At 41.8% G+C, this 20750-nt stretch overlaps 1 protein-coding gene across 2 annotated transcripts in view; it reads right to left on the bottom strand.

Annotated features, from left to right (window-relative positions):
- Window positions 1-20750, bottom strand: part of SGCG (sarcoglycan gamma) — a 110458-nt gene that overhangs the window by 29828 nt on the left and 59880 nt on the right. For both annotated transcript variants that reach the window (XM_030200308.1, XM_030200309.1), the window contains exons 2-5: window positions 19091-19288; window positions 17871-17972; window positions 11838-11925; window positions 376-495 (exon numbers count right to left, since the gene is read on the bottom strand). In XM_030200308.1, coding sequence (XP_030056168.1) covers window positions 376-495; window positions 11838-11925; window positions 17871-17972; window positions 19091-19288 — 508 coding nt within the window. The remainder of the gene's footprint in view (window positions 1-375; window positions 496-11837; window positions 11926-17870; window positions 17973-19090; window positions 19289-20750) is intronic.

Here is a 20750-nt window from a genome sequence, read left to right as displayed (position 1 = left end):
TGGAGAATATATGTGTAAAGTTTTGACCTACCCAAACCACGCCCCTGACATACCACCTTGATATCATCTGACTGTGGTAAGGATTTACATGTATAAATACTGGCTTTCTGAAATTGAATTTTACACATGTATGCAATATATACATGCTTAAATGCCGATATTTACACATATAAATTGTGAATAGAAATGATATTTAAATCATGAATAGGGCTTCTAAAATAATAGCCTTTGCCATCTTAAACCAGGTGCCCTGTTCTAAAATTACTCTCCACACATGGTAGGAAATTTAAACAAAAATATAAGTGCTTTTGAATATTGAACCCTTAAAGTTGTTCCTATGAAATATTCTCTCCTTCTAAAAAATGAGTTATATACCTGTGACTCGAAGTTTATCAGCACCAACTGCAACTTCATTTTCTTCTGCAGAAAATAGCATATTCCCTTCTTCAGAGTTGAGCTGAAACTGTTGACCATTGACTTCTACCATTTTAGGACCTAAAAAGTATAAAGTAAGTTACTACTTTATTCACAATGATTTTCCATACTAAATGTGCGCATTTGCTCATTCAAGGCTTGCTAACAGATTATAAAAATAGTTACAGCAGTTTCAGTAAAAGTTATTGCATTTCAGGAAACATCTTATATTAATAAAATAAAAATATTTCATATACCTAGGTTAGGGTCAGGGTATGGCCTTGGTAATGTTCATAAAGCAGTATAAGGATGAACATAAGAATAGCCATATTGGGTCAGACCATGGTCCACCTAGGTCACTATCCTGCTTCCAAAAGTGGCCAATCCAGGTCACAAGTACCTGGCAGAAACCCAAAGAGTAGCAACATTCCATGCTACCAATCCCAGGGCAAGCAGTGGCTTCCCCATGTCTGTCTCAATAGCAGACTATGGAATTTTCCTCCAGGAACTTGTCCAAACCTTTTTTAAACCCAGATACCGTAACTGCTGTTACTACATCCAGCAAAGAGTTCCAGAGCTTAACTATATATTAAAATATATTTCTTCTTATTTGTTTTAAAAGTATTTCCATGTAACTTCATTGAGAGTCCCTTAGTCTTTGCACTTTTTGAAAGAGGAAAAAAAATCGATTCACTTCTACTACACCACTCAGGACTTTGTAGACTTCAAGGGTATCTCCCCTCAGCCGACTCTTTTCTAAGCTGAAAAGCCCTAATCTCTTTAGCCTTTCCTCATACGAGAGGAGTTTCATCCCCTTTATCATTCTGGTTGCTCTTCTTTGAACCTTTTCTAATTCTGCTATATCTTTTTTGAGATACTGCAACCAGAACTGAACACAATATTCAAGGTGAGGTCGCACCAAGGAGCGAAACAGAGACGTTATAGTATTCTTAGTCTTATTTAACATCCCTTTCCTAATAATTCCTAGCATCCTGTTTGCTTTTTTGGCCGCCGCCAAACACTGGACAGATTTCAGCGTATTGTCTTCAGCAACACCTAGATATTTTCTTGTGTGCTGATCCCCAAGGTGGATGCATCAGGTAACTATAATTTGGATTATTCTTCCCAATGTGCATCACTTTGCATTTGTCCACATTAAATTTAATCTGCCATTTGGATACCCAGTCTTCAAATTTCCTAAGGTCTTCCTGCAATTTTTCACAGTCCGCATGTGTTTTAACAACCTTGAATAGTTTTTTGTAATTTGCAAATTTAATCACCTCACTCGTTTTTCCGATTTCCAGATATTGTTAAATAGCACCCGTCCCCAATACAGATTCCTGTGGCACTCCACGCTCCTCCATTGAGGGAAAATGGCCATTTAACCCTACCCTCTGCTTTTTGTCCAATAACCAATTCCTAATCCACAGAAGGACATTGCCTCCTATCCCAAAACTTTAATTTTCTGAGGAGTCTCTCATGAAGAACTTTGTCAAAAGCTTTCTAAAAATCTAGAGGAGTGTGGTAGCCGTGTTAGTCCACTCTTAAGGTTATCAATACAAATCAAACAAAATAAAACATGGAAAAGAAAATAAGATGATACCTTTTTTATTGGACATAACTTAATACATTTCTTGATTAGCTTTCGAAGGTTGCCCTTCTTCGTCAGATCGGAAATAAGCAAATGTGCTAGCTGACAGTGTATATAAGTGAAAACATTCAAGCATTGTTATGACAGTCTGACAGGGTGGGAGGATGGGGGTGGGTAGGAAGTATGCATGGGGACATCAAAGCATATCATTGGTATTCTAACAGGGTGGGTGTGGATAGGTGAGGGGAGGGTGATCAACAGAGACATACAGCTTTATGGTTTATAATGGGCTAGGAACCCCAGGTCCTTGTTAAGTCCTTTCTGTTGGGTGTTAAAATAGTCAATCATTCTGACTTCAAAGGTCTTACGTTCTTGTATGGTTTTAAAGTTACCTTTGAGGATTCTCACTGTGAAGTCACTGGTGCAGTGTCCTGGTCCTGTAAAATGTTGCCCAACAGGCGTGGGAACCCTGTCATCATGTAATATCAAGTAAAATATAACAGAGGAATAGATTTTCGAAAGTTTGATCTGGTTAACTTTGGAAGTTAGCTATACAAATGTAACTGGTTAAAAATTACCTCCTTTTCAAAGGACATAAGTACATATATAAGTACATAAGTAATGCCACACTGGGAAAAGACCAAGGGTCCATCGAGCCCAGCATCCTGTCCAAGACAGCGGCCAATCCAGGCCAAGGGCACCTGGCAAGCTTCCCAAACGTACAAACATTCTATACATGCTATTCCTGGAATTGTGGATTTTTCCCAAGTCCATTTAGTAGTGGTTTATGGACTTGCCCTTTAGGAAACCGTCTAACCCCTTTTTAAACTCTGCCAAGTTAACCGCCTTCACCACGTTCTCCGGCAACAAATTCCAGAGTTTAATTATGCGTTGAGTGAAGAAATATTTTCTCCGATTTGTTTTAAATTTACTACACTGTAGTTTCATCGCATGCCCCCTTGTCCTAGTATTTTTGGAAAGCGTGAACAGACGCTTCACATCCACCTGTTCCAATCCACTCATTATTTTATATAACTCTATAGCATGTCTCTCCTCAGCCGTCTCTTCTCCAAGCTGAAAAGCCCTAGCCTCCTTAGGCTTTCTTCATAGGGAAGTTGTCCCATCCCCGCTATCATTTTAGTCGCCCTTCGCTGCACCTTTTCCAATTCTAATATATCTTTCTTGAGATGCGGCAACCAGAATTGAACACAATATTCAAGGTGCGGTTGCACCATATAGTGATACAACGGCATTATAACATCCTCACACCTGTTTTCCATACCTTTCCTAATAATACCCAACATTCTATTCGCTTTCCTAGCCGCAGCAGCACACTGAGCAGAAGGTTTCAGTGTATTATCGACGATGACACCCAGATCCCTTTCTTGGTCCGTAACTCCTAACGTGGAACCTTGCATGACGTAGCTATAATTCGGGTTCTTTTTTCTCACGTGCATCACCTTGCAGTTGCTCACATTAAACGTCATCTGCCATTTAGCTGCCCAGTCTCCCAGTCTCGTAAGGTCCTTATGTAATTTTTCACAATCCTGTCGCGAGTTAACGACTTTGAATAACTTTGTGTCATCAGCAAATTTAATTACCTTGCTAGTTACTCCCATCTCTAAATCGTTTATAAATATATTAAAAAGCAGCGGTCCTAGCACAGACCCCTGAGGAACCCCACTAACTACCCTTTCTCCATTGTGAATACAGCCCATTTAACCCCACTCTCTGTTTCCTATCCTTCAACCAGTTTTTAATCCACAATAGGACATTTCCTCCTATCCAATGACCCTCCAATTTCCTCTGTAGCCCCTATAGGAAATGAGTTGGATTGGGACCAGATCAGTGAAAGGAGCTCACTGCTATTGTCAGATCAGGTTTTTTGATCACCTTCTGACACCTAAGGCTTGCAAGTTTGACAAATGGGACTCTTCTGAGAGATGGGATGACCTGCTGGAATCAGAGTCACACTGGATAGCAGAACCATTGACTAGCAGATGCAGCGTCATTATGGAGCTGCACCCATTGATTGGAATTTTGTTGAGTCCCAAGATGGCTGAAGATCAGTTTTTGGAGGAACTTGGAAAACTGGCTGCAGTCCCCATGGATTCAGGGAAAATAACACCTTAATTTGGAAAGCTATCAAACATATAAATGGCGAGTGACCGAACTCACTCGCAAATGCGCAGTAGAGACTTCCCGCTCTGTCCCGCCTCCGCGTCAATACGTGATGACGAGGGCGGGACAGAGAGGGAAACTGTGCTCCCCCCCCCCCCAGGTCGCCACCACCGGTAACCCCCCCCCCCCCCCGAGTCGCCGCAGCCACCCCTCCACCCGGCACGGGCCCTCTGATTGCAATTAATTCAACTTACATCACGCAGATCAGCTGAGCTCCAGTCGGCCTTCCTTCCCTGCCTGTGTCCCGCCCTCGCCGACAGTACGTCACATGAGGGCGGGACACAGGCAGAGAAGGAAGGCCAGGCCGACGGGAGCTCAGCTGATCTGCGTGCTGCAGCGATGAAAGTTGAATTAATAGCGAACAGAGGGCCCGGGCCGGGTGGAGGGGTGGTGGCGGCGGCGACCTCGGGGGGGGGGGGGGCCTTGGAACACCCCCATTCCAATAGTAGCCCGTTTTAACGGGCTCAACGGCTAGTGCTAGAAATAAAGCAAACCATGGGCCATAGAATTAGTTCTTTGGAGCAGGCAGTTGTGGACCTTAAAGGGGGAATATTTCTTAGCTCACGATATGACTATGGGAAGAATTCACCTGGATTATTTCAAGTTAAATAAAAAGGTGGACTCTATGTACAAGATCAGTTCTATGCTAGTACAAGATAAACTGGGGACTCACAGAAAACTGGAAAACATAAAAAATTTGAAGAAACCAAATTTTCAAACATGTATTTCTGAAACATTTTGCCAAGACATTCCTAACAGAAAAAATTGTGATTGCAAAGGAATAGACTCTTCTTTGTCACTATATCTCCTTACAAAAATAAAACCAAACTTATGAGGGAAAATAGCTGGTTTTGGATTTTCCTCACTTTCATTTACTAAAGGAAAGAACTTTGCTAGTGACCTTCCCAGGAGACTCAAACCAGGAATAAGAGTTGAAATTGCGTAAAAGAATTTTTGAATGAAAGGATTTGAGGGTAGATTCTATATATGGGGCCGAAAAAAGAGCCATTTTATAAGCGCTTATGCCCAGGGCTCAAGCCTAACTTTGGAGCAGTCATTTCCACTAACTGAAACATGGTGCAAATGTACATGCCTAAACTGGATGCATATCCCCCATATTCTATAACAACGTGCATAAATACTAGGAACGCCCATGTCCCTCCCAATTCTATGCCTTTTTTTTTTTTACTCGCATGTAAATAATTTATGCACGTACGTTCCAATTAAATCTAATTAGTGCCAATAATTGCTTGTTAAGCCAATTAGCACTAATTAGCTTATTATTCAGTTAAATTGCATGCACAAATTGGGTGCGCGTCCAAATTTGCACGTGCAATTTTTGGCGACTTTTATTGAATTAGGGGGTTATTATTATATATCCTGATGTTGCAAAATTTACTAAAGGTGTAAAAAAGTTTTGCAATTAAGGCATGACGCCATTTATATTATTATTTAAATATAAGCTTAATGATAACTTACAGTTTTGGAATCCAGATCTCTTGTCTAGACTGCTACAGAACAAGACAGGAAAAATGGAATTATGATTTGTGGTGGTCAGCTATTTCCAGTGTCTATTTGGTAGTACAATTATAATCTACAGCTGGAATTGTCTTTAAGTTTGTGGTTTCTAATTTTTCATGCATCTTCCTACTATTTTTCATCTTATAAAATGCTGTTTATTTCAAATTTTTTGTGCTTTCTGCAGTTGTGATCAAGATGTTATTGTTGCTCCAATTACTTAAGAAATGTACTCAGATATAAAGGAAACTCATTTTACTCCACAGACTGGCTAAATTTGTCTGCCCAAAATCAACAGGCAGACAAATTTAGGGCCTCTTTTACTAAAGTGCAATTTCATAACAGGGTGCCTAAATTTTTACTTATTTATTTTATTAAGAAACTATATGCTGCCTTTATAAAACAGGGAATCACCTCCTTAGTTCAGGAAATCCGTGCTTACTGACTAAATTGAAAACCCACCCAGGGGACACCTCCAGGCCACCTACTTCTAACTGGTTAAGGGGTACTTAGGGCTCCTTTTATCAAGCTGCAGCAAAGGGGGCCTACGCTGGCATTGGCGTGTGTTTTTGATGTGTGCTGAGGCCCCCTTTTACCGCAGCGGGTAAAAGGTAGGTCTTTCTTTTTTAAAAAGAAATAGCCCTGCGGCAACTGAAGCTGCACAGCCATTTCAGGGGTGTGTGTGTGGGGGGGGGGGGGGGGGATGCCCTTACCGCCATCCATTGAGGTGGTTACTACCATTGGGCTGCTGCGGTAGCCTGGCAGTAGTTCCTTTTTAGCAAGTTAAACTAACGCTTAACGCTGCTTTGTAAAAGGGGCCTTGAGCATGAAATAACAGAAATTAGTGTGCGCTAAGTGCCATGCGATCCACAGGTATAAAATAGACTGCATAGCCATTAGTGAGTGCTAAACTTTTGGGTTTATAGAATAAGGTCCTACAATTGCCCCATTAGCATACAAGCACTCTTGTACAAATTTACACGTTCTTAAGGGTAAGATGAATATAAAGATTAAGACCAACCCTGGTGGTCTAATGGCGTGGGGATCAATAGATGTCTATGGTAGTGATAGCAGGATTGCTTCTGAATACTGTTACGCAGAGACACCAGAATACTATACTCGGCTCTGTTGGCAGGGAGCCTCCACAGTGATGCAGTTGGACTTGGTCACTGCCACGCTTCGGAAGTCATATTCAGAGAAGGAAGTCACACTCAGAAGAGCCAAAGGAGAAGCACTGGGAATAAGTCAGCTCAAGAAGGAATTAAGTAGTTTGATCAGAATTTGAAGATATTTTTCCTGAAGAGAGGTAGAGGCTGCTAAGAGGGGTTTCAGATGGATTTCTGGAGAGCACTGCTTTCACTATTCAGGTCAGTGAATCACCTTCAGTTCTTACCACAGCCCCCACACCAGTAGCATTACCATGATTAGCACGAGTGGGGAAAAGTGTGCTGGGCTATAAGGTGTCTCTTGAGGAAATCTTGGAGGTGATTGTAAGAATGGAAAAGGCACATTTTGAATCAGTTTTTCAAATGTAGGAGTTTTGTGAGGGGACTGTAACCAAGCAAGAGGAACATGATTGAATGGGGATATAAGTTTAATAACTAAGGGGGTCTTTTACAAAGTGGCATTAAGCCCAACACTGGCTTACTGCAAGCTAGAACAGAACTATCGTTGGCGCAATGCAGCTACCAGTGGTATTTCCAGCTGCAGTGCATGCCACTTTCCCTAGTGCGGCGCTAACCCGGTGATAATTGGTCATCCCCGCACGCTGCCTTGTTTACCACCGGATTACTGCAGGAGCCTTTACTGCCACCTCAATGGGTGGCAGTAAGTGCTCCCCACTGCATGGCCATGTGGTAAGAGTTATCTAACCACGTAACCATTTTTTTTTTTGGGGGGGGGTATTTTACCGGCTGCGGGAAAAAATCCCCCGCCGCTACCGAGGGGCCCTTTTTCCCGCAGTTTAGTAAAAGGACTCCTCAATAAATAAATGAATAATGGAAAGCTGAGCCCCTTGCCTCAGCAAGTGAGGCATTAAAAACTCATATGTCCTCCTCACAAGTACGGGCAGTTGTCTTATTAAGAATGGCTTAGCTACCCTTAATAAGTGTAAGTACTGGAAAACTACCTTAGGAACAAGCATAAGAAAATGCTTAATTTTCCCAACAAATTTTAGAAGATGTACTTGAAGGAAGTTCTGAAAATAACTAATGAGGAGATCATTGCTATTTCCAAAATCTATATACCTCTGGGGAAATGTGTAGTTGAAGCTGAGGAAGGTGTGATGAACACTACTGTGTCAGTGGGTAGCTTGGATATCTTGGCCTCTCTCCATACACTGCAGGCAGATATTCCTAACAGAACTAGTCTAATAATGACTATGTTCTGAAAAAGATAAAAGTTTGTGGGTAAGTATTCAAAGTAATTTAAGCGGAAAGGAGAGGTTCCTGGCCATTTAAATCACCGGTGCGGGGCCATCTGCTGATAGCCAGAGGCACTTAACTGGTTAGTGCTGCTGAATATCAACACAGATCGCTAAACTGAAAGCTGGCTATTTTGTGGGCAGTCTGGGGATGGAGTCGGCATGTATGCGATTAAGTGCCAATATCGGATCACTTAACACTCAGTCCCTATCTTTATGTGGTGTCGCTTAAGCAGTTAATTGCTGAGTAGCACACTTACCTGCACTTAGCCAGCCACATAAACCCAAATGTTCAATGCTAGTGTCTAGACAAGGCTCAGCACTGAATATCCAGGAATAAGGTATGCTATGAGTGTGGATCCTCTATAGCTCAGTGGGGGAGGGGAAGGCATCATAAAGTAGAACTCAGCAAATAAAAGAACAATACTATTGGATTGTTGGCTCAATAACAATTTGATAATGAATGTGAGACTGTTGGGCAGGTTGGATGCACCACATATGTCTTTATCTGCTGTCATTTACTATGTTAATCTGTAAGAAGCGGCCCATATTTAGTAGTAAAATTGCACATAAATGCCAATATTCTAGTCATTATACCCATTTGTGAACAAATGTGTGTGTAAATGGCCATATTTATTTAGTTTGATTTAACTCACACCTTTTGAGCAGTAGTGTACCTGCATGTAACTCACTTTGAGCTACTAAGTATTTCCCTGTACCTGGAGGATTCACAATCAATTTGTAACTAGGGCTATTCTGTAATTGCATGCCAGATTTTGTTGGTGTGTATTTTGCAGATAAGCATTCACATGGGTGGAGTTTGGGTGGGGCACACAATTACATGCATAAATTATAGAATATTATGATTTACGAATATTTAACAATCTAGGTGCAAACACTTACACTAGCTCTACGGCTGGTGTAACTGCTCATGCCTAAAATATAGGCACATATTTGACCTGTTACACTAATATTATATAATGAAAAGTAGGCCCCTAATTTAATAGGCTCCAAATTGGTGCCTAAAAATAGGTGCTTCTTTATAGAACTATGTTCTACCTTTTTACAATAAGTAAAATACATAAGAAGAAAATAAAGAGAAAGCTCCAAAATGTGATAGGATAGTAAGTAGTGGACAAAGACCACCACAACATATGACAAGGTAAGTAACTGCCCATCCCTGTGCCTTTGTGACTCACTGAATACCAATATGTAAAAGAGTCTTTAGTCCTGCCCTAAATATTTTGTATTAGGACTCAGTGCAAGGGGTAATGAATTCCTTAAGTTAGTAGCATCAAAAAAATGAAAACCGCATACCTGTTAGATTCAGGCCTCTTGCCAAAAAAACAAAGGAACTGACAAACAATGCATGTTCAATCAGTGAAGACAATGTGGAGGATGAGAATAGGGGAAAGACAAGACAGGATCCCAGTGTTCAAGACTCTGTGGGTCAACAGTAGAATCTTAAAAGAAATTTAGTAAGCCACCGGGGGGCCAGTGAGTTTTAAAATGAAGAGCAGTTATGTGATGCAATTACCCCGTAGGTCTCCTTCACTTCCCTTAGGGGAAATATGGGAGGACCTTGGGGATGGTAACCAGTGGGTCCATCCTGCAGTATTACTGCTCTTTTCTGTCCTATCTAATTGATGTAGTTCCTTTTCCTTTTATTTTTGTAAACTGCTCTAAAAGGCTCCTCAAGGGCAGTATATCAAATATTAAAATACATTTGAAACTTGAAATTGTCTTAACATATTTAATGTCAATTGACTTGAGCTCAGACTAAATGAAGTTGAGGTGAATGGGGTCATAGCCATTTGCGAAGCACCAGAGAGAAAATCTCTTCCACTGAAAGGCACAGGTGCTTATGGTAGAAAATGTTTGCAGCAATTAAAATATCTTGAATATGCATCAGAAGACCTAGTTCTGTGAATAATTACTGTTCAATTTCCATGGTGTTAGGTCTAGGGCTTTCATGAATAAGACAGCCCTTGCTGTGCATGATTAACAGTGGAACGTCTGGAAGCCTGCAGTACTATGTGCTTTAGAAGAGAAAACAACTTTTGATGAGGCCAGTGGGGTACCACGAAAATCACTGTGCCTGCCTCTGTAAAACTTGTGGTCTTTGCTATGAGTAGGACTGGAGAATAAGTGTAAAGTACAGGCCACAGTATCCTTTGCCAGACAATGTGGTGACGGATGGACTGAACAGAAAAACTGCAGCTTTGCATTTTCAAATAGATCTATTAAAGAGATCCCTCAAGCTTATAAGCTGGATTGCAGCACCATGTCATGCAGGGACCACTTGAGTGGTTGGAGAGGACTCTGCCGAGTCTCTTGCCATTTGATTCTGGCACTGGGGAGATAAGCTGTTTGTATTTGGATGTGACTTGTTATGACAAAATCCCAAATCCTTGTTTCTCACTTCTTAGCACAGATGGAGAGATCTTATGCACCCCCTGCTTGTTTACATAAAGCATGCTCACTTTTTGTCTGTTTGAATGAAGACCAAATAATCTTGTGAAGAAGGGCATAAAATATGGCTCCATTCTCCAGGTTACTGATATGGATGATTTGGCTAGGGGTGTCATCATTAGGTTGAAAAGGGTCGGTGAAAGCGGTGATCCTTGGGGTACTCCACACTCAGGTTTCCATGGTGATGATGTGTTCGAGTTTGATGACACTTTGTATGTTCTTGCTGTTAGGAAGCCTTTGATCCAACTAAGTACGAAGTATTCTAGGATATTTAATAGTATTTTGTGGCTCACAATGTCAAACGCGCTGGACATGTCGAATTGTAGGAGAAGTATATTGCAATTGCTTGTTTGAATTTGGTTAGTAGAGTGATTAGTACTGTTTCGGTGCTGTGGTTGGATCGGAATCCTGATTGTGATTCATGTAGTACTGAGAATTTGTTTAAGTAGTCAGTAAGCTGCTTGGTTACCATACTTTCCATTAGTTTGACTGCCATAGGAATGGATGCTACCGGGCAGTAGTTGGTTATGTCATTTGCTTTTTTCTTTGAGTCTTTGGGTATTGGGGTTAGTAGTATGTTTCCTTTATCCTTAGGGAAGAGTCCATGTTGTAGCATGAAGTTTAGGTGTGACGTGAGGTCTACTATGAATCGTTGAGGTGCAGATTTTATTAGGTTATTGGGACATATGTCCAGTTTGCAGTGGGATTTGGTGAGCCTGTTGATCGCTTGGGTGATGGTTTCGTCGGTTAGTAGATCAAAGTTTGTCCAGATTCAGTCTGCTGGGTATTCATCGGGGTTTGGGTCCAGACAGTCCATAAATTTTTCGTGGTCAGTGGTATTAGGTGGTAACGTGAATTTTCTCACTGAAGTATTTTTGCAAGGTTGTCTACTGATGGGGTGTCTGTGTTGGTTGTGGTTACCGGTGTGGTATCTATTAGTTTGTTCACAAGTTGGAATAGTTTATGCGTGTCTTTGTAGTTTGGCCCTATTTTGGTTTTGTAATATGACCTTTTGGTTTGTCTTATTGCATATTTGTATTTTCTTTGCAATAGTTTCCATGTGTTGAGTGTATGTTCATCTTTTATTTTGTTCCATGCTCATTCCAGCCTCCTAACTTTTTTGTTAGCCTATTATTATTATTTGATTTGAAACAAACTGTTATTTAACAGCAGCTAGGTTTTGCAAATATGTTGAGAGAAATTGCTTACAATGGAAGGAAAGAAAGGATGGAGACTTACCCACTTGTAATCTGCCTGTGACATTCCCTTCTGAATTGCGAGCATTTACTGTTATATTCTGAGTAGAATTCAGCAGCAGTGGTGAGTCCTACGTAGAACAAGGTATAAAAATGATTAAAAATCATGATGATTCTAATTTTTAATGGTATCAATATAAAACCATATAGAAATCTTTTGGGTAATATTTAAATTCCACAATTAGTATTTACTTTCAACACCAGCAATGGCCCACATATATTTAGTGCTAGTATCCACAGACCTGATGGTACTGAATAGTGAAATTTGGTCATATTTGTTAATTTTCTTTCCTTTAGTCCAGCTGCATCATCCTGATAAGTGGGCTGTTATTGCCTCCTATCAAGAGATGGAGGTAAAGAAACTGATTTTTTTCCCAGTGACATCACCGGTATAATAACTGGTGCTCAGTGGAAAACTCCAGTATGCCTCTATCAAAGCAATGGAAGGTCTCTTTGATCACATCCATGCCCCAACCAACATTGCTGGTACAATCAATTTTATAACCAGAAACTTAACTTTTTTTTGACCACCACTAGAAAGACAGAGATCCTTAGGAGTCCCATAAACTGAAGTCTTCCTGGAGAGAAGGGGGCTGGAGGCCTCAGGATAATGCAGCCAGACTAAAGACAGGATATTAACAGGTATGACCAACTTTCACCTTCTTTAGATTCCTGGCTGAATCATCCTGACAAATGGGATGTACCCAAGCAGAACTCACGAGGAGGGGGAAGACAAGGCCTCCTAAATGATGGCCATACCAAAGTCTGAACAGACTCTGGCCAGCACATCTAGTCTGTAATGCTTCACAAAGGAGTGGAGCGATGAACAAGTCACTGCCCTGCAGATATCTTCCAGGGAGACTGCTCAGACTTCTTCAATGGCTGCCTAGATCCAGCATAGCTTACAATGGATGCCTTTGACTCTGACTGGCCCTTATGGAAGTCTTGGAACAGAACAAACGATAATCAGAGAGCTGAAAAGTGTTTCTCTCCTTCAAGTACCTAAGCAGGACTCTGCGGATATCCAGCTTGTGCAGCCTGCCAGCCCTTAAATTTAAATCCAGGTCCACAAAGGCAAGTAAGCAGATTTCCTGGCTCACATGAAAGGGAGATATCACTTTAATATTGAAGGAGGGAACTGTGCAAATAGACACAGAGTCCTCTGTAAAGGAGAAAAATGGATCCTGATAGGACAGTTCCGACACTCTCCTAACAGAGGAACTTGCCACCAAGAAAACCACCTTCCAAGTGAGATCCTTGATCAAAACCAAACCTCAGAGGCTATAAAGGGGCTCCTGAGAGGACAATCAGCACTAGATTCAAATCCCAAGAAGGAAAATATAGCCGAACAGGAAGTCAAAAGTGAGTGATTCCCTTCAAAAACCGAGCAATGTCCCAATGAATGGCCATGGAAAGTCCCAGAACTTTATCCCAGTAGCAGGAAAAGGCCACTAGCTGAATCTTAAATGAGTTCAGCGCCTGCACCTGATTGAATTCCTGCTCCAAAAATCTGAGCCTTCCAAGGCAAAAGGGAACACTGTTCATACCAGCCCTAAAAACCTTCCATACACCGAAGTAAGCCAAGGAAGTGGATGACTTATGGACTTTGAGAAAGTGGCAACAACAAACGGGCAAAAACCCCTTCCTCACTTAGCGCAATTCTTAAGGTCCAAACTGTAAGCCAGAAGGGATCCAGGATCCTCCATATCCCACAGTCCCTGCTGGAGCAGACCTCAGCCCCTAAGAAGGGGAAGAGCAGCTCCCACCAGTAAGCAGACCAGATTTACATACCATGGTCTTCAAGGCCAATCCAGTGCCACCAGAAGGACCAGGAAATGATGCTATGCTATTATGCGAAGCCAATGAGAGGCCATGCAGAAAGATGTAAAAAGCTCCTTCCTAGGTCAGTGCTGGACTAGAGCATCTATGCCCATTGAGGCAGCTTGCTTCCTGCAGCTGAAAAAGCATTCTGACTTTGTATTCTTGCTCAAGGCAATCAGATTGAACACTGGCAGCCCCAACCAGTTCAGTAGAAGCTGAAAGGCTGAACACTCTAGTTCCCACTCACTCAGATCCAGGAGCAAATGGCTGAGAGAGTCCACCTGAATATTGTCTTTGCCAGCTATGTGGACTATCAATACTGCCAGGAAGTTAGCTTCCACCCAACGGCAAAGGGATGCTGCTTCCTGGGTCATTGCCTGACTCTTGGTGCTTCCTTGTTTTTTACATACATACATAATACATAAGTGTTGCCATACTGGGACAGACCAAAGCTCCATCAAGCCCAGCATCCTATTTCCAACAGTGGCCAATCCAGGTCACAAGTACCTAGCAACATCCAAAAACGGTACATTTATGCTGCTTTTCCTAGAAATAAGCAGCGGATTTTCCCAAGTCCATTTTAATAATGGCTTATGGACCTTTCTTTTAGGAAGCCATCCAAACCGTTTTTAAAACCCGCTAAGCTAACGGCTTTTATTACATTCTCTGGCAAAGAATTCTAGTTTAATTGCACGTTGCGTGAATAAATATTTCCTCTGATTTGTTTTAAATTTACTATCTTGTAGCTTCATTGCGTGCCCCCTATTCCTAGTATTTTTGGAAGAGTAAACAAGCATTCACATCTACCCGTTCCACTCCACTCAGTATTTTATATGCCTCTATCATATCTCCCCTCAGCAGTCTTTTCTCCAAGCTGAAGAGCCAAAGCTGCTTCAGCCTTTCCTCATAGAGAAGTCGTCCCATCCCCTTTATCATTTTTGTCGCCCTTCTCTGCACCTTTTCTAATACCACTATATCTTTTTTGAGATGCGGTGACAAGAATTGCACACAGTATTCAAGGTGTGGTTGCACCATGGACCGATACAAAGGCATTATAACATCCTCATTTTTATTTTCCATTCCTTTCTTAATAATACCTAACATTCTATTTGCTTTCTTTGCTGCCGCAGCAGAACTGGTTTCAAAGTATCACCAACAATAACTCCTAGATCCTTTTCCTGGTCGGTGACTACTAACGTGGAACCTTGCATCACGTACCTATATTTCGGGTTCCACTTTCCCACATGCATCACTTTGCACTTGCTCACATTAAACATCATCTGCAATTTGGATGCTCAGTCTCCCAGTCTCGTAAGATCATCTTGCAATTGTTTACAATCCTCTTGCGATTTAACAACTTTGAATAACTTTGTGTCATCAGCAAATTTAATTACCTTACTAGTTACTCCCATCTCTAGACCATTTATAAATATGTTAAAAAACAGTGGACCCAACACAGACCCCTGTGGAACCCCACTATCTACCCTTCCCCATTGAGAATACTGATCATTTAACCCTACTCTGTTTTCTATCCTTTAGCCAGTTTTTAATCCACAGTAGAACACTACCTCCAAATACCTATGGAGTTTTTCATGAGGCACTTTGTCAAACACCTTTTGAAAATCCAGGTACACAACATTTATTGGCTCCCCTTTATCCACATGTTCGTTCACCCTAAGAAATGCAGTAGATGGGTGAGGCAAGACTTTCCTTTACTAAATCCATGTTGGCTTTGTCTCATTAATCCATGCTTTTGAATATGCTCTGTAATTTGTAATAGTCTCTACCATTTTGACCGACACTGACGTCAGGCTCACTGGTCTGTAGCTTCCTGGATCAACTCTGGAACCCTTTTTTTAAAAAATCGGCGTTACATTGGCCACCCTCCAATCTGGTACCATGCTTGATTTTAAAGATAAATTATATATTACTAACAATAGTTGTGCAAGTTCATTTTTCAATTTTATCAATACATCCGGTCCTGGCGATTTGCTACTCTTCAGTTTGTAAAACTGCCCCATTACATCTTCCAGGTTTACAGAGATTTGATTCAGGTTTCGGGTTTACAGAGATTTGATTCAGGTTTCTCTGACTCGTCAGCATTGAATACCATTTCTGGCACCGGTGTCTCTCCCACATGTTCCTCGGTGAAGCCCGAAGCAAAGAATTTCATTGAATCTCTTCACTATGGTCTTATCTTTCCTGAATGCCCCTTTTACCCCTCGGTCATCTAGAGGTCCAACCGATTCTTTTGCCGGCTTCTTGCTTTTAATATACTTTAAAAAGTTTTTACTAAGCGATTTTGCTTCCAATGCAATCTTCTTTTCAAAGTCTGTTTGCCTTCCTTATCAGTGTTTTGCATTTGATTTCCCATTCTTTATGTAGTTTCCTACTATTGTTGATGTAGGCTTTCCTCAGAGCAGGGGGTGAATCTCTGGGCCAAACAAACCACCTAGGTCTCCAGGCTGTAGATAGACCACCAAACATCCCTGAGCCACTCTGTCTAAGCAGTGACCACCCCCCCCCCCCCCCAAGGAGACTTGCATCGGTAGTCATCACCACTCAATCAGACGGGTCCAGCAGCACCACCCCCACAAAAAAAGTGGTGTGTGGGACAGTCCCACCAGTCCAGACTGCATTGAGCTTTGAGAGACAGTCACAGATGGAGGCCAAAGTCCTGAGAGACCAGTGCCCAGTGAGACAAGAGAGGACAAATATTAGCCTGAGACTGAATTCTAGGGTTGCTGCCACGGAGAGCAAGAGCTGGAGATATTCCCAGCCTTTGGGGGGGGGGGGGGGGAGGGAGCTTTCACACTGCACATGCTATGCTTCTGTGCCTGCAACTTGCCCATATGTTCCTCCATGAGAGACTGTTCTCAGTACCGAAGCAGACCCCCAAGTATTTCATGTTCTGAGATGGTAAAAGGTGACTCGTCACCCAATTTACCACCCAGTCCAAGCACTCCAAGAACAGGATGACCTGAGAAGAGACTGTTGCTCAGTCTGCCACAGAGTCGGCCCAGATGAACCAATTGTCCAGGTATGGATGGCTTTGAATGTTCTGAGCAACATCCACCACCATTACTTTGGAAAAGGTGTGAGGGGCAGTTGCCAGTCCAAACAGAAGAGTCCAAAACTGAAAATGAGCACCAGGTCCATCTTGTGGTCCATCCTGATTGGAATATGGAGATAGGTTTCCAAAATATACAAGGAGGCCAGGAAGTTGTTTGGCTGGATGGAGGTGATCACTGAGTGAAGCATTTCCATCTAAAGTGCTGATTTTGAGGTAGGCATTTGAGGCCAAGGTTGGGCTGAAAGGAGTCCCATTTCTTTGGGACCAGGAAATACAGTAATGACCTTGCCCTATTCCACAAGGGGACAGGCTCCACCACTCCCAAATCTAGGTGGTGCTGAAGGGCGAGTGTCACTTTACTTCTGAGCCACAGGGCAACACCATGAAGTTGTCAGGCACCAGATTAGCAAACTCTTGGGAATAGCCATGTCAGACTATCTCAAAGATGCACTGGTCTGAGGTACTATGGGCCCACTTGTGGCTGAAGAGAGTCAATCTGCTCCCTATCTGAGCCACTGAAGAACTTGGCACACCCTCACTGGAAATTCCTGGAGTTTCAGCCAAACCGGAGGATCATAGGTCTGCTGATCTTTTGAGGACATGAAAAGGCCCGTCCTTGAAGGGCTAGCTAAGCCTCAATACTGAACTGGACTGTTGCTTATCTGAACGAAACTGACAACCTTCCCAAAGAACAGGTCCTGACCAAGGGGTTACATTGGGCAACTTTCTGTGGATGCAGCATCCAAGAAGCTTCTCAGTCAGCTGACCTTCAGCTGTCATTTGCCGTTTGGAGAGGGCTTGGAGAAGCTGATCAAGGACATGGGGGGAAGCTACTTTGCATTCTGATTTCATAGCTCTTGAAGAGCTAAGGTTTGGTGAGCTACATGATATAGTAGTCATTTTAATGGTTTATGTTTATTATGCACAATTAATACACAGAGAGGCATATTTTCAAAGCACTTAACCTATGGAACTTTGGAAGGCTAAGTGCTTTGAAAATATGCCTCAGAGTATGCCCTTACATATAACTTAATAGATACTTATGTCTGAAAATGCTTCATTCAATTTTGATTGCATTGGAAAAACATTTGTGTCTGTATATTTTATTGGTTTTCCACTTACCCTTCGAGAATGAATTTCTTTAGCATACAATGGGAAAAGGAATTCTGAGTCCCCTTCAAGCCGAAGTCCTTCACTTGTAACCTGCAAGTATCCCATACCAGTCTGTAAAGATGTAAAGATGATATGTGAAACATATGGTATGCTCATTTTCAAACTCTGTTAATTTTTAAGAAAAAAAATGAAAAATGATATAGTTGTTACCAACACCCTACAGGAGTAAACTTAATCCTCATGTAATGGTATGTATAATTTTTGGACTACAAGAAATAATTTTAATACCAGTACTAATATACTTCTTATAGACCGCACATGCCTTTTACAGCTCATTGTGGGATACAAAACAAGATGCTAAATATTCTTAAACAAGTTCTTCACAAAACAAATCATCAAATCTTACATTTACTGTAGCTAAAACAAATGTTTGGAAACGCTTTCAATTGTTTCCCAAATAGCCTATAGCTGGTCATTGATCTTAGTTCAGAAGGCAAGCTATTCCATAATTTTGCCACCTGCTACATAAAAGTTAACATAATATAGCTCACCTCCTTCTCACCAGGGAAATGAAATCTCATTTCTCAAACATGAATTGCTGTACATCGAAAGAAAGGTTAAGAAATCACTTTAAAAGCTACTTATGCAAATAAAACAGATGTTTATGTATAGAAATTGCTTATTTTAAAATTGCTTGGAACATAAGAGGGTAATTCTATAAGTAGCCATCAAGATTTAGGTAGCAAGAATACAGTAAATGCCAGTATGTGAACACATACCTCTTTATTCTATAATCCTTTGTGCAAATTTACACACCATCCCCTGAATTCAATATATGCAGGGCTGGTGTAAGACATTCATGGCCCCAGGGGAAACCAAGGAGGGGCCCCGAAAGCTGGTCTTCAGCCTATGCTTCCTTCAGCTTGAGGCAGGCTTAGGGCCCCCTATGGTATGAGGGCCCAGGGCAACTGCCCTGTTTGCCACCCTAAAGCCAGCCCTGTATATATGGCACTCAGAATTGCACACGCAAATTTGGGCGTATGCCCAATATGAATGTGCAATTTAATTGAATAATGAGCTAATTAGGTCCAAATTAGACCAAATTCAGGTCCCAGGAAAGAAAGGAGGGGCACATCAGAGGTCACAAATGAGCAATGCCCTTCAGAAATGAGTCTATCTTCCCAAAGAGAAACTGGGAAGGGGAATAGAAAACCAAAGTGGTTACTTACTGGAGAAAACCACATCACTTTAAGAATCCAAATTGTAAGAGCAAAATTTATTAGTAGGATGATAAGCAGAAGAAGAACAAGTAGATAAAGGCAGCGCTTTCTCCAGCCATAGATGCCAATTTTGTAGAAATACAGGGGATCTGGCCTCTCTATGTTAGTGCCTTCTGTTACAGTGGTATATTGTTCTCGGACCATTTGCTGTAAAAGAAAAAAAATCCATGGTTTAGAAATTGGAGTTTTAATTTGTTCCTAATACATCAAGTCTCAAATGGATTGAATGACTAAATTTAGCCTCTAAATGAAAATGTGATTAAGGGGCCCTTTTACTAAAGCATAGCACGTGCTAAATGCTAAGAAGCCTATTTTATACCTATGGGCTTCTTAGCATTTAGTGTGTACTAAGCTTTAGTAAACATCAGAAGAAAGAGATGGGTAACTTTAAAAATCAGAGCCAGCCATCTAACTTGGCCGGCCAAATCTAACTGATATAAACACAGGCCTAAATCTGTTCATCTAATCTTCTCCAATACAAACAACAAACAAAACCACCATCAATAACATTGCCCAACCCCAGCCCCCTTCCCAACAGATAGTCATCAAATAAAAATAATGCAGACTTCTGTCGGCTCTGCTAGTAATTTCCTTTCTTTAATCAGGCCATACCATCCTGGACAAGCAGGTATTACCTCTTCCTACCAGAAAATTGAGGTAGAGAAATTGATCTTTCCTAGTATAATCTGCTGGTGCTCATTCAAAACACTACTGTCACAGAATTGTGTTTTGGCAATACAATGCCTGCTTCAGGAGTCAGTATATCTGATGTATAATACTGTTAAGCTTATACAGCCTCTGTAATTCCTAATAAGCTCGTGTGATGATCAGCCCTCTTTCCTGAAAGTATTCAACCAGCAGGACAATGTTCTGCTTGAAATTCATTAGTCACCTTTGAATGCCTTTCAAGTTATCATTATCAGAAAGTCCTTGCTGCTCGGCACAAAATTTGCAACCTTTAAGTCTGTGATTGTCACATGCGAGAAATATCCTGTTATGAAGGCATCCCCCCTCCTCTCTGAGCCCTATTCAGTGTCTCCCACTCTGCTAGCATCATGCAGGAGAAGTGCCTTGTGAAGTGGAAAATGCTTCTGGAGGCCCCGCCAGACCCTCCAAAAGGGGATCACCTTTGGAGGTGTTGGCAGTGGGAGCCTTGGAGAGATCAAAGCCCTCAGAGACAGAATCAATAAGGCAGAAAAGTTCCTACCATCTAAAGACTTGAATAACAAGGGCTCTCTTCTCCTTCTCCTCCAAAGAAGGGGGTTCTGCTTCACAGTCAGAGCCCGAGAGCAATTGGGTGTTAGCAAGGACCTCAACTCTTCAGGAACAAACTCTGTCACCACTAGGGTTTCAGCAGCAACCCGGTCTTCACTACGGTGTTTGAGCCTCATGGAAGGGTCCCCAGCCTCCTCCTGCAGAACCTGCTTGACCATCAGTGCCAAGTTCTGGAGCCAAACAGGGATCGAGATAAAGCTAACACAGGAAAGGCCAATTGATTTTGGTGTTTGTGTGTGCGCGCGCCTGGGAGCTGCAGAGGAGCCCGGTGGGAAGTAACCAAACAGGGTGCATAGGCAGCGAGGGGAGAATGGGGACCCGTACTCCTTTCGAC

Source organism: Microcaecilia unicolor, chromosome 4, assembly GCF_901765095.1.
Source record: "Microcaecilia unicolor chromosome 4, aMicUni1.1, whole genome shotgun sequence".
Lineage (NCBI taxonomy): Eukaryota > Metazoa > Chordata > Amphibia > Gymnophiona > Siphonopidae > Microcaecilia > Microcaecilia unicolor.
The sequence above is the reverse complement of the archived record's forward strand: the minus strand, read 5'-3'. Positions and strand labels throughout refer to the sequence as shown.